Here is a 14552-nt window from a genome sequence, read left to right as displayed (position 1 = left end):
ATAGCTATCCACATATATACATAATAGTAATTTGACCCACAATGCACAAATGTGTACATTCACCAATTTTAGAAACCTCATTATTCTGAGCCTATATTATTTTCAAAAATATATGCTCCAGTTTGAAAGGTGAAAAGTTATATATTCATTTTATTTTTCATTGTTATTTGGTCCATTTTTTCAAATTACTCATTTTTTCAGTATAAAAAACTTCTTTTATTATAAATATGTTACAAATATTTTTCCCAGTAAATCACTGACTTCCAAATTTTCTTTGTGATATGTTTTCAGTGCACAAAAGTTTTTTATCTTTTGAAATACCATCAGTCCTTTCCATCATTGTCTCTGCCTTAACACTATAGTCACTTAAACTTTTTCTAAATTTATTAGTTTTCTACATTAAATTTGAATCTGCCAGGAGTTTATTTTGGTTGAAGTTATACAACAGATGCCTACTGTTCCAGAAGGTAGGCTACTTTGAAGAGTGCTTTCTTACCTGGGCATCATATTTCACAGCAGCTGAGAGCAGAGCAATAGCATTCTCCTCACAGATTCCTTGCTTGATGGTTTGTTGGCAGAGCTTTTTCAAACGATTTTCTCTGTAAAATGTAGCCAAATCTAGCAATCCTGAAGGAAAGAAGTGTTTATTGGCAGGCACTTTTAGCATCCTTACCACTCTACCAAAGATGATTCTGACATTCTTTTGAACGGCACACTCAGTGAAGTGCGGTGTAAACAGGCATACACTGACTTATGCTTTGAGCGTACGGCTTGAAGAAGGTAGCCAAAATGAATAAATCTATTACACAAATATTCAGCTGTTGAAAACAGGAGCAAGCTGTCCCATTTCAAACACACTTATTCCCTCAGTTTTGCACTTTCTGAAGCAGCTCTGGAAATCCTCTTTTGTGAGTGTCTTTACAAAGTGTGATAAAAATACAGTCAATGCTGCTGCCAAATGCTGCCCATCAGAAAGACAGGATCATAAGGGTCAGGGATTTAGCTCAGTGGTGCTGCCACCTGCCTCACAAATGCAAGGTCAGAAGTCTGATCCCTGGTACCAAAAAAAAAAAAAAAAAAAAAAAAAAAAAAAGCTCATAAGTACACAGCATGTCCTTATCCATCTTATTCATTGGATCTAGCACCATCAACTTCTCAGTCTTCCCCAAAATTAAAATGAGCACGAACAAAAGGTAAATGTTTTTTAATAAACTCAGCTCATCAAGGCAGCCACAGAATGCAACTAAAGACAATCATGAATAAGGACTCTACAACTGCTTTAGAAAGTGGCAAGACTGAGGGGATTAGTGTGTTTGAGGCAAGTGGGAATATTGTAAGGAAGATTAACAGCAATGTGTCTTTTCCTGTAATAGAAAATTTTTAAATTTAAACTTTCACTGTATTTTTAAATATACCATGTAACTAAATTTTTAGACACGTATAGGCCTCCATTTGGACTCTTGCCCAGGGTGCTGCAAATGTTAGGGGTGGGCCTACAAAACAAAAACAGTCACCAAGTTGTTTACTAAGCAGCTTAAATTTCTTGGAGCTGGAAGCTGGCTTTTCAAAGTCAAGAGTAAAACCTGTTTATATCCATCTGCCTCATCTTCGCAAATGGCTCATTTATCCAGCTACTCAAGCCAAACACCTTGGCAAAATCATGCTCCCTCCCCTCACACATCAAGTCCCATCCATCACCAAATCCTGCCAGCTGCACCTTCAAAGTATATCCAGAATCTAAGCTCTTTGTAACACCTCCACTGCTACACCTTCTAACCCTAGATAGCATCATGTTGCACCTGAACCATTTTGTAATTACTGATATTTTGAAGCGAATCATACCTCTGCTGTGGCGGAAGTGGTGAGCTGTCTCTTCCCTCTACCCCAACAAACACACACACACAGTTTAGGTTCAACACACACACACAGCTCCTGATCACCCACGTAACAACTTTCTTTTAGGCTCTACAGAAACCACCTTATCAGTTACTTGCCATTTTTCTAATTCCTTAGTAAAGTTTCTGGCAATTACCTACTGCCTCTTCCGGAGAAAGACTGATGCTGTCTGTGTACAGATACTCCAGGAAGGCTCGGTATACAGGATATGAAAATTCACTCATTTCTACTGTATCATCCTCACTGTCTTCCAACGAAGAACGAAAATGCTCACACCTGAAAAGAGAAAGAAGCAAATTAAGTCCCAATTCTGGGCCAAAGCAAGTCTCAGAGGAGCACAGCCTTTCAGACACCTCCACATCTGCTACAGTTTTGATGCTAAGTGTCCTCTAAAGGCCATGTGTTACAGGTCCCCAGGGTGATACGTTAGGGAGGTGGTGGAACCTTTAGGAGATAGGGCCTAGTGCAAGGACCTTAGATCATCAGAAATAGGACCTCAAAAGAGGAGGACCTGTCCCCTTTCCCTTCTCCACTGCTCCCCCATCAGGTGAGCAGTTTTTCTGTCATGCATTCCCACCAGGATCTCTTATTTCTTCACAGGCTCAAAACAATACACCCAATCAATCATGGGCTGGAACCTCAAAAATGAGGCCAAAATATATCTTTTAAACTGGAGGCGTAGCTTGCTAGTAGACCGAATACGCCTTTCTTAAGTTAATTATCTCAGGTGTTCTGTTACAGTGATAGAAAACTGAGTAACGTAACATTCTTGCTTGGCTCCTTGCTTTCTTTGCTGGCTAAAGTTTTCAATCATTTAATTCAACAAGACTGCAAAGCCAAGCTGCTGGTGCAGGCAGCCGGGGGAGCTGCCCTTATGCCTAAACTGATGGTAACAAAGTAGGTGCCCGCCACCTTTCTCACACTATATCCACTGATTAGCATTTACAGAACTCCGTAAGGTTTATTTTTATAAATCTACGTAATTTTGTGTCTTCACTTAATTATGGGTTGAGTTTTATCTCCTAAAAAGATGTTGGGAGTCCTAACCCCGAATGTTTAAGAATGTGACCATATTTGGACACAAGGTCTTTAAAAGGCTAATCAAATGAAGATGAAGTCATTATAGTCAGACCTAATCCAGTATAACTGGTGTCCTTACACAAAGGGGAAATTCTCCCAGCCTTCAGAAGAAAACCATTCTGCCAACACTTGATCTTAGACCTCTGGCCTCCAGAACTGTGAAAGAATAAATATCCCATGTTTAAGTTACACCTGTTCAGTACTTTGTTTCAGCAAACTAATCCACCAGATTCCTTTATGAAGATTTCTGTGCTACAGCGGGTGAACAATGCAGAACAGTGTGACCTCGAGGCTGAAATGCCATACTGGGTTTGTGATTCACTGGAATCAGATTTAAATATCTGTTTCACAATATAATGTACTTCAAAATCATTATACTAAGAGGAAAAAGCCAGGCATAGCAGAATGCATACTGCATCATTTCATTATATAAACTTCTAGAAAATAGTAACAGACCTGTAGGGACAAAAGTCAAGACTGCTCAAGCTGGGGCCAAAGGGGCCTCCGAGGAGCAATGGGAAGGTTTAGTATCTGGAGGCAGGGCAGAGGTTTCCCAGGCTCACACACGTGACAAAACTCATCAAGCAGCACCCTTGAAATGGATGCAACTCACTGGTCATAAATTATATATCAACAAATTTAATTTTTAAAAAAGTCTGTTAGCCTCACCAATACCTTGTTGGTCTGGAAAAGCTTTTCTGTTTTTGAAAGCATCTGAAAGTTAAGTATCCCACAACTGACTGATGAGTAATTACCACTGGGCTGAGTTCATTTGCACCTGGCTGGTCTCTAATGTCAAAGTGGACAGAGTAATTTTTAAGCCCTCCAAAGAATGCCAACAGTTGGATTCCCTGACCACACACCCAGCACTTGTTGCACCCAATCTGCATTATTTCTTGTTGCCTCTATTATGTGTTTCCTCCTGCTGCACTGTGGACTTGGAAGGGCAAAAAACACCCTACATTTTTTCATAAGCACCAATGTATCCAGCATGGTTCCTCGGACACTAAGAAAATAATTAAACAAATGGATTCATCTTAATTCTCAAAATAAATGACTCCTTACCTAATTTTGAGGAGGACTTTATGTGCATAAATGTACTTTCCATCAACCAGAAACTTCAGATCTGCAGTGTCCGGGTTGTCAAACTCCCTCTTCAGTGACTCAGCCACAGTGAGGTGGTCATCAGGTTCTAACAGAGAGACACAAACACTAGTCTCAGTTTATGACCAGGCTCAAATGTGCCTGGTTCTATCGATGCTCTGACAATGCCAGTCCCCCAAATAACTGACCAACTGAGCAATGCTTTTGTTCTAAATTTGAATTCACATCTTTGAAATCCATAAATGATAAAAACTTCACACATAACTTCTTATACATTTGGCTAAGGAACAAAAAAGTCCCAAGTTACCTCACTAAAATTTTAGAATGCTTGAGTAAATATACTAGCCAAAAATTAAAAGTTTTTAAAAATGTTGTTTCCCGGTAAAATTAAAAAACAGTCAAAACAGCCAGGCATAGTGTCATATGCTTATAATCCCCAGAGACTGGAGAATAGAAGGATCGAGATTTCAAGGCCAGTCTGGCCTATATAAAGTAACCCTGTCGCAGGAAAAAAAAAAAAAAAGAAAAGAAAAAAGGAAACAAAACAAGCAGCAGTCAAATAAAAGTACTTTAATCTAGTATTGATGCTGGTTCCTGTTGCTTTTAAGAATTTCAATCAACTTGGTTCACTTTCACAGGAGCCCAGTATTAGGAAACAAATCAGGATTTTGTACATAATGAAGTTGTGATACAAAAACAAATGCTCCAAGCTTTCTTCCTAGTTTTCAGGCTGTGCAGCAAATGGACAGGGACCAGCTCACCCACAGAGAGGAGGCGCCAGGTAACAGCAGGAGTGGCAAAGCAGGCGAACACGTCATCAGTGCAGGAGAAGTGGGTGAGGTGAGGGAGGATCACCGACTGGCCCCGGCACTGGCCCCACATGTACACGTGCCCACCCTGGGTCTTGGCAGCGGACGTGTGGGTGGAGTGACAGGCTGCGATCTCTATGATCCTAAATACACAAGCAAACACCATAGAAACACAGTCAGCAGAAGAAAAAATGAGGTGGTCTCTCCTTCCCCTAGGTTTAACTGATTTGGGGAGTCATTAAAAACAAACAACAAAATAACATACCCCCTCATCTAAATATTCAGGTGACAAAGGTTAGAGCCATAATTCAATGGTACTTGTAACTCATTAGGATCTTGCCACTTCTAGCCAATAGCCTATAAAAATATTTCCAAATTCAAATACAACCAGGTCAAATAGACATTATAAAGAAAGAGATGACTTCATTTTTTGTTATTAAAACATTACTGAAGTAGATAACAGAGATGTGGACCATCGTGAGGCAGGGTCAATAAGTTTTTTAATCAAGGCTTCACTTCTTTGGGCTGGGGATAAAGCTCAGCAGTGAAGTGTGTGCTTAATTAGCATTCGTGAAGTCCTGGTTTCCATTCCTATCCTTAAATACACAAAACAAAAAACCTTCACTTGTTTGAGGGATAAAGGGAGCGTGGTGAAAATTTCTCCCAACTCCTATTGCATGACATAAATTCAGTAGTTTTTACTTATTTTTCTTTATGATTCTGGGGAGGGAATCCAGGGTCCTAAACAAGCTAACAGGTACCCTACCACAGAGCTGTACTCCCAGCCCAAATCTGTAGCTCTACTCAATGGAAAGATTCAACGGGAGCCCAAGAGAGGCCAGGCTCAGCCCATGAACCCAGTGCCTAAGTCTACAACTCACAGGGAAGTAGTTCTCAGAATACCTGCTAGGGGAAAATATTGTTCTACTTATCTAGAATATTTTTTTTTTCCTGTATGAATAAGCCACAAAACATACTCAAAGAAGATGGTGAATACTTTCTTTTACCCCAAGCAAAGTACCCATCTCTACCTTGCCATAGCAGGCTACATTCCAGTAACCTTAGAGATCTGGGCCAGCACTTCTGAGTAGCCTTTGACAAGCCCCTCCTCACTTGCCACTGAACAACCAATTCACAAGCAACACAGATGTTTCTGTCATGTCTCCCATGAGTCACCACCATGGGCCAGGCACACCCCCTGTCTGGATACTATCAGCCTCCCAAGTATCGCACGCAGCCTTAGACTTTCTCCTTGGCCCCGAATCACACCATGCTGGCAGCTTAGCAGTATTCCTGAGACACTGTTTTCACTAGGACTTTTAGACCTGCAGTGCTTCCCACTGGACAAAATCCTGACGCACGATCTCAAGGCCTTCCAGAAATTAGCTTCCCTTCAGTGCTACTTTCCCTGGGTTGCTATGGCCCATATGCCTATGGACAAACAGAAGTATTTCCTGGCCCGTGTCTCCTGGTTATAGAATTTATGTAGGAATGTTCCTTCTCTCTGCTTACAAAGCCTACCTATTTGTTAAGGCTCAAGGTAAGAGATCTCTCATCCACCCCCTGTCCACAATACTCCAGCTGGGTCTTGACAGTTTTTAGGGTAAGGTTTAAGTATTTAGTTGGACTGTAAATTCTTGGCCGGCCAGGTTATTAGCTTATTTTTCTCTATCTGAGCATACAACCATGCCTTACTAAATGCAAGGTGTAAGTCATTTCACTGGCTAACTGGGGAAGACGCAGTACACAGAGTATACACAACAGGTGGGCAAGACCCCATCAGCTGAAGGCTGGCAGTGGAAGGGTGGCAATATCTATCTTCCACTGCCTCCGTAAAGCTGACATCCCCCAACCAAGAGAGAAGATGCTCAGCATATAACATGACTCATACAGGCTGACATGTAATTGTTTTCATGGGTGGCCCACATAATTTCACTGGCTTACTAGATAGCTCTCAGTTCTTGAGAATCCATGAATACTAGAGGAAAAGAGGTTATGTGGAACCACAATGCGGTCTGTGTTTGGAGTCACATGGTACAAGGCTTAAATCCCACTTGCACCACTAGGCCACAGGGGATGTGTGAATATCACTTAGCCTCTAGGCAAATCAGTTTCAATTTTACAGCCGTTCAGGACTCTGTGAGAATAATAAAATGCTAAGTGTCACATACAAAGTCTGATAAGTGAATAAAAGCATAACAGAGGTTTCTTAATATTCTTATTACTATCAAAGGATAAAATTAAATCCATTTCATTTAATAACCCTAATTGTCTTTATTCTTTTCAGTTCTAGAATTGGGTAACATTTCATTCCACAAAATAGAATAAGTATTCCAAAAGAAATGAAGACTGTATTCATAAACAGAGAAGATCAGAAGAAAGTAGACATAAAAATCATAAAGAGCACTGGACATTTCAGAGTTACTTCCCTTATAAGAGGAGCAGGGAGACAAAATAATTAGAAAATAGCATCAGGTTATGTCAGCTAACCTTTTCTGTGTAAGGATCAAGGAGAGGGAATTATATTGTCATGTTGACTGAAACTGGCCAGTTAAGAAAATTTGGCTGTTATCACTCTCATCTTGATTTCTAAGGTCAGATAAACAACTTAGTGAAGAGACATTTAGCATGAGTGATTTCATTTTGATTTTTAGCCTGATCTGCCGGGGCCCAGTGCAGCTTAGGCCAAAACAATGGCCTCCTATCATTTTTGTTTCTCTAGTACTAAACATTTTAAATGACAATACCTCCTTTACAGTAGAGGCTATATATACTTTGATAAATTCAGATTTAGTAAATTATCATTTCCTCAAAAGAAATTGTTTTTGACATATCCATGGATACAGGTCAATCAACTAGATAGATCCAACTCTAATCTAGTGTTCTGCAAAAGAACTTTGCCTGATGGGAAAATGGTCCACACCAGTACTTGGCTTCCCAACAAGCACTTTCTTTTCAACAAATAAAGAAAATGGGAGAAAGAAGTGAAAGAAATTTGTTCATTCAAGAAAAGGACATCCACTACATCCTTCTAGTTTCCTGGCAAGTCTCCCACATCACATCTGAATGTGAGGGCAACAACACAGTCCTCTTGGGTAGCCTGGTGTACTGAGCAGGACGTGCTCTGAGGCAACAATAGTTCATAGAAACCAAGTTACTTCCATTCTTATAATCAGCTTGATCATCTTTCTAAAGAGAAAAAAAAGGGCACAGGATACCAGATTACCATCATCTCATCTTGTGGTAGAGAGGACATGCAATGAAGTCCCCAGCAGAGTTGAGCAATACAGCTTCTTTCTGTGGCTAAATCACTTGACAGCTGCTGCAAACTCTGAAGCCTCCCCCAAGGAGCTCATAATTTAGCTGACACAGCTGTGGCATTGCAAGCAATTTGCAAATGACACCAGCACGGCACGGCAGTCTACTAGTGCTCCAGTGAGTGAGGGAAAATACCTGGGCACATTTACACTGAGCCCCGTGGGTTATTTTGTACTCATCAGGGATGGACCAAGAGCCAATAAGGAAGACAGAAACACATGAGCAATACATGGGCAGAGGGCAGAAACAGCAAGGCTGGAAGGAGGTGCAGTACTAAGTACCTCACAGGAGGGTAAGGGAGATCAGCCAAGAAATGTCAGGAGCTGAAGGGCCTCGTAAATCCAAGGGCAAAGTTCAGTCTTCAGAGAAAGTTACAGCAAGTGGGGAACATTTCGGTGAACACACCAGGTGGGGAGTACAATGGTGTTCTGAGAGTATTAACGTAAAGTGTGACAGAGAAAGACCAGCCTAGGAGGCTAGGTAAGGGAGGCCACAGCAGGGTACCATCACCTCCAAGCCGTGTCACCTAGGAGGAATCAGGTGGCCTGGATACCAATGCAGAGGAAGGAGATCCCAGATACCTTGTCCTGTGAGTCTAAGAAATGACTCTGTGGCAGAGCACCGCCTAGCATGCTCAAGGCCCTGGGTTCCATCCCTACACAAAAAAAAGGCAGGGGAGAAAACCCCAGCCCAGCAGTGTCAAGGGAGATGGAACACAGAGCTGGTCTGAAAGTGGAAGCAGGCTCAACACACAAAAAACAAAGCAGGTAATAAAAGGGAAAGGCCTCGGGCATTTTAGCCACCTCAGCAGTAAAGGCCATGTGGTATTATAGCCTGGTGATCTTTAGATAAACATTACTTAACTGCTCTTGTTCTACTTATGCATTACTTCAAAGACCTATTCAGCAAGGATCTGCAGAGTTTTGGAATAATTTCTGTGTACTTGGGAGACTTCTTAAAATGAAATACTCCCTTTCCACTGATAACAGTCTATGAAAAGTATCACCAACTGGATTTCTACATGGAAAATCAAAGTAACCGAATTCTTACATTCCCTTCTGAAGTGTTTGCCACTAGAACTCACCAACGCTCTGTAACTCGACACAACAGCTGGTGACTCAGGTGGGGCGGGATCAGGCAGACCCAGGGGTGAGAGCAGGCAGACACACAGAGGCCGCTGTCCCAGGATGGCCTCTGAAGTTTACCTGACACACCTGCCCCCAGAGGGGAAGTCAGGGACTGGGTACAGGTGGGGCTGACTGGAGCTGCTGCCAAAGGAATGAGAGTGGAGAAAGTTTAGAAGGAGCCTACAGGTCTAGGCCAGGGACCCAAGCAACTGCCAGGAACCTTGGCTCACCTTGAGTCATCGGATTTTACATCAGATTTCACACCAAGAAGTAAATTTTGAAGCTGGACTTCTCTAGACCTACATGCAACTGGCAAAGACAATAAACTGAGCTAGGCTTTACTATCAGGATGTCTGATATATTTTACACACTTTATGTTATAGCCAATCTTATTAGGAAAAAACGACTATATGTTCTTGGTAAATGGTTTTGTGTCCCCTGGATGGAAATGATACGCAACAACTATATAGCTTAATGGCTGTGAAGGACTAGAAATGAAAAAACAGAGTGAGAAAGGATGTAAAAGAACAGGAGAGGAGCCGGGAGTGGTGGCACACGCCTGTAATCCGAGCACTCGGGAGGCTGAGGCAGGAGGATCGCTGTGAGTTCAAGACCAGCCTGAGCTACATAGTGAGTTCCAGGTCAGGCTCAACTACATAGTGAGACCTTGTTTCAAAAAACAAAACAAAACAAAACAAAACAAAAAAACCAAAAAACAAAACCCCTCCCCAAAAAAGAACAGGAGAGGCAAGAGGTAATTTGTAAGGGAAAAGCGTGGAGAAGAAATAGCAATAATCAAACATCCAGAGCAGCGATTCCCAGGCCAGGTTTGTTAAGAGCCCAAAGTATTACTGATTACCTCAAGAAGTCACAGAATTCTTAAAAACTCAAAGCAAAGCTAGTTTTACATCAATTTAATTAAAATATGCTTTTTATGTAATTTTAACAACAAAGATACAGATGCCAGTCAATCATATACCAAAGTCCAGTACTGAAACTTCAGAAACATTGGGAAGGATGAGTTTGAGACAAGACAATTATGTTAATTTTTAAGTTGCTTTATGTGAACATAAACTGCTGACAGATACTACTGTTCTTCTTCATAAATAAGACTTCTCAAGAAAAGATTTTAAAAGGTTTTCTTGGGTTGTTTAGGCAAAGAATCCAATGTGGGAAGATTTTTCCTTTTCACTTTGGGGAACTGGCACAGAAGTCCTAAAGCCTCACCCCACCCCAAATTCAATTTGCCACAGGCCCCAGAAGAGTCAGAAGGAAGCTTCCTGAGAGAGAAGTCACAACCTGTCTGTAAAGTTCAGTCACTGGAAAGGGTGGAGCACGCAGAGCAAGTCCTAGCACAGACTGAATCTGAGACCAAGGACCAGTTTTGTGCCAGGTCTGAAATCACCACTGAGAGTCAAGCCTTGGAAACTGACTCAATCAGGAACAGGTCATTGAAAACATTCATCCATGATTTTTACAGCCATTACAGCCTAATAATGTTTATGTGAACAACAGCAAGTGCACAGCCAGCTCTGCCTTTTTTACCCTTACAACTCAAAAACAACTATAGTTTAAAAAGACAGGCAACAAATAATCTCAGGGTCTAGCTAAGCAACCTAGCCCTCCAGGCGCTTCCGTTCCCTGCTTCTCTGCTTCCTTCTGCTTCTACCTCAAAGCCTCACAATTTGTCCCCCTGGGTACCAAAGTCAGAAGAGCCTGTGCCATCACTCTAGACCAGCAGTAAACCATGAACAAGCGCTGGTGGAAAGAGATAGCACATTCTGTGAGCAGGTTTTGGTAAATGTGGAAGTACCATAAGAAGCGGAAAAGTGCCATATAAACATATTCTTTTCATTTGAATGTTACCTTAATTTATCCTTTAACACTCTGTTGTTCAGACTAAATACTAAGGGTCGCTCCCCTTGCAGTGGACTGGCAGCCCTAAGGGGCATGTCTGTGCTAACCAAAGCCTCCAGTCTTGCCCCCTTACTGAGTAGCTAGGAAAACTTGGACAAGCCAAGCCAAGGATAGGCTACAGGCGTCTTCTACCTGTACTAGTTCTTGCCTCATTGTCTCCTCTTCTCTGTAATTTTTAAGGGGTCAAAAGTCTGAGATTTTTAATGAAAAAAAGTTTTGTGAAAACTTCGTCAACCTAGATTAAATAAAATTCATTGAGTTCGCAATACAAAAATGAAAACTGAGGTGGCTGAAAAATGACAATTTGGTTCTTTTGCTAAGTATTCTAAAAGAAAAATATAAAGGCTTGTAATAAGTGCTAGGCAATCTATATAGCAATATATTTATTTTAAAATCAAAGAGAGTATGTGAAAAAACCAAAATCATCAATATTAATTTCTACAACTGCAAGCTTGGTTTAAAAGAAAAGTTAACAAAATATTTTTGTAATATTCTACTATGTCAAGAAGTGAGTAAAAAGTCATCAATATGGCATGCCTGAGTTCAGAAAACTTTCAAAAACATTAAGATAATTTAGAAACTAATTCTAGATATGCTAACTACTTAAATCTCTGTACACAGGTATATAAAACTAAAAACTTTCTTAATTATTTTACTCTTCCTCAGAATAGCATGGGGATTAAAATAATGACATAATCTTCAATTGGCAAATTTAATAAGTATCCGAGGAACTGGTTTCACACTTCATTCAAGTTACAATCATTTTTCCAAACCACAGAAGATCAACCTCAAATGCTATCAACTTCCTCTTAAAAACAAAGAGAGAAAAGGTAATTTGTGAGAGAGAACAATATAAAATAGATGTTAGAAGTTAGTCATTGCAGTCTGCACAGAATAGCTGCTGAAGGAATAAATGAAACACAGGTAAGTAAAAATAGGGTATTTAACAGAGTCAATCTCCCCAACCAGTAAGAAGCTGAGTTTTAGAAAGCAAGGAATACTCTACCTAAAGTATATTCTAATGAATTCCCCACATCTATATCATGTCCAAGTCCTGTTTAATCACCAAAGACTACTGAGGTTATTTTGAAAATGCACATTACCTGTCCTTTTCCACAACGACAGGGGTTGGATAGGACTGGTTACTTTTATTGCCAGTGCCCAACTGGCCATAAGAATTTGCACCCCACGCATACACTTGACCTTCATCTGTTAATACTAATGTGTGTGCGTAGCCACAGGCAACCTGGAAGGACAAAAACAAATCCTCTCAGGCCTACAAATAGAAGGAAATGTTTCATTACTTTCACAAAGTGGATTAAGGATCAAAAATGAAAAGAAAGAAGAGGAAGCCTGCCCCAAAAGGCAAATGTTAGTACCCTTCCAGCACTGGCACAGGCTGCGGTGGTCAGGACTTCAGAGACCACCCTGAGCCCTTCAGGGTGCCCATGCAGCCCTTTAGCTCTCAGGTAGCACTCTTCAACCTCACTTGAAACCAGGGAGTGGGCTGAATACGCAAAATAGACATTTTTATTCTTTTTTTCTGATTACTAAAGTGAAACATGTACAATGTGAAAAACAGGGAAAAGTATAAATAGGAATCAGAGTTTCCAGTTTTCCTCTATTTATACATATAGAGATAGGCACCTAAATTTCTTTAAATAATACTGTGTAAGCAGTTCTGTATCTTGTTTCTTTTTACTTAACATTAAACAGAGCACTTTCCCATATCATTGAAAATTCTTCATAAACATCATTTTTGTCATACAGACTTGGCATAATTTACCTAGTCATTTACTAATTGTTTCATTAAATGATGCTACACCTGCTGTCTCTTATTAAAGATCCTTTTTCACTGGTTTCATAGTTTTTGTTTTGGTTTGGTTTTTTGGTTATATCTTCTTAACTAAGTCTATGACTTTCTTTGGTTCCCTAGAATGATTCCCTAGGAGTAGAATTATAGGTCAAAGAGTACGAAGATTTTTAAAGCTCTTAACACACTGCCAAAGATTCTCTGGGAACAGCTGCAACAACTTACATTCTAGCAGCTCTATGGGACAGTGCCCTAGAAACAGAACTCTTCTGAACAGCTACAGCTTAATTCAGCGAAAAGATTTTAGCCTTTACTTCAATAAAGACAGTTAAGCAGCTAAACTTTTCATCCTGCTAAAAAAATTGTTTTTTCTTTTCTTTTTGGGTACCAGGGATCGTGCACTTGCAAGGAAGGAAGGGCACCATTGAGCTAAATCCCTGGCCCAGAAAACCGGTTTTAATACACTGATATCTTTGCCCCTGAAGACTGAAACACACACACACACACACACACACCCCAATGGACATACCCGCTGCACACGAATGCCCTGCAAAGCCGCCACTCTACAGGGGGTTGGCTGGTTGCCACTGCTGCCAAGTCCCAGCTGCCCATTCCCATTGTAACCCCAGACATAGACCTGGGAGAAGATGAGAAAATGGATGGTTATGAAAGACAAACGGCAACCGACTGTGCTGTGAGAAACCTGCCTTACCTGTGTAACACTAACATGGCAAAAGGTTTTTTAAACAAAATATGAGACAGCTGTCTTACCTCCCCAGTGTCCACTACTGCCACTGAGCACATCTGGCCACATGCTATGTTCACAACGACTTTATTCTGTAAGCAGCCAGTGACTCTGCGAGGGATCGTCTGATTAGCTGTGGATCCAGATCCTATCTGCCCAGAGTTATTATAGCCCCAGGCATACACCTATGGGAAAGAGAATGAGAAGTGAAGTCTGTTATCGTATTTCAACTGGACACTGGCTGTACTTATGGTCCCCATCCTTCTCAAAGTACTTGAGAACCTGAAATTCCTGTAACACTTGCAGAGAAGTTTTTATAAAAATCATTCTTACACAATGTATTCTTTTATAAAAATTAAGTTCCTGGTGTTACCTACATAAAACAGTAATGATTACCACCAAATATCATATAACACATAAAAATATTTACTTTGCTTCAGCCATATTCTCCAAGATTTTAGGATTGTCTTTTTTTGTAAATAATCCTTTGGAATAGGAAAGAATAAATCGTTCTTTTATGTTTTGCAGTGAGGGCAGACCTTACTTCATATAGGCAAACTTCATAATATAAACATAACGACTATCAAGAATATGCCAGGGATTTAGCTCAGTGGTTCTGCCACCTGCTTTGCAAGTGCAAGGTCCTGATCAATCCCTGTGATTGTCTTTTTTTGTAAATAATCCTTTGGAATAGGAAAGAATAAATCGTTCTTTTATGTTTTGCAGTGAGGGCAGACCTTACT

The 14552-nt window shown here is 40.6% G+C and overlaps 1 protein-coding gene across 6 annotated transcripts in view; it reads right to left on the bottom strand.

The window, feature by feature from the left end:
• The window catches only part of Rcbtb2 (RCC1 and BTB domain containing protein 2), a 42621-nt gene that overhangs the window by 7308 nt on the left and 20761 nt on the right, over window positions 1–14552 (bottom strand). For 5 of the 6 annotated variants that reach the window (XM_033759936.1, XM_010636993.3, XM_010636994.3 and 2 more), the window contains 7 exons: window positions 13836–13994; window positions 13594–13701; window positions 12355–12497; window positions 4842–5032; window positions 4042–4168; window positions 2033–2172; window positions 497–627 (listed from right to left, as the gene is read on the bottom strand). In XM_033759936.1, coding sequence (XP_033615827.1) covers window positions 497–627; window positions 2033–2172; window positions 4042–4168; window positions 4842–5032; window positions 12355–12497; window positions 13594–13701; window positions 13836–13994 — 999 coding nt within the window. Of the gene's footprint in view, window positions 1–496; window positions 628–2032; window positions 2173–4041; window positions 4169–4841; window positions 5033–12354; window positions 12498–13593; window positions 13702–13835; window positions 13995–14552 lie in introns of those variants that run through there. The other variant, XM_010636996.2, reaches the window with a different exon arrangement.

Source organism: Fukomys damarensis, unplaced genomic scaffold, assembly GCF_012274545.1.
Source record: "Fukomys damarensis isolate Sample0158 unplaced genomic scaffold, DMR_v1.0_HiC HiC_scaffold_38, whole genome shotgun sequence".
In the NCBI taxonomy this organism is placed as follows: Eukaryota; Metazoa; Chordata; class Mammalia; order Rodentia; family Bathyergidae; genus Fukomys; species Fukomys damarensis.
The sequence above is the reverse complement of the archived record's forward strand: the minus strand, read 5'-3'. Positions and strand labels throughout refer to the sequence as shown.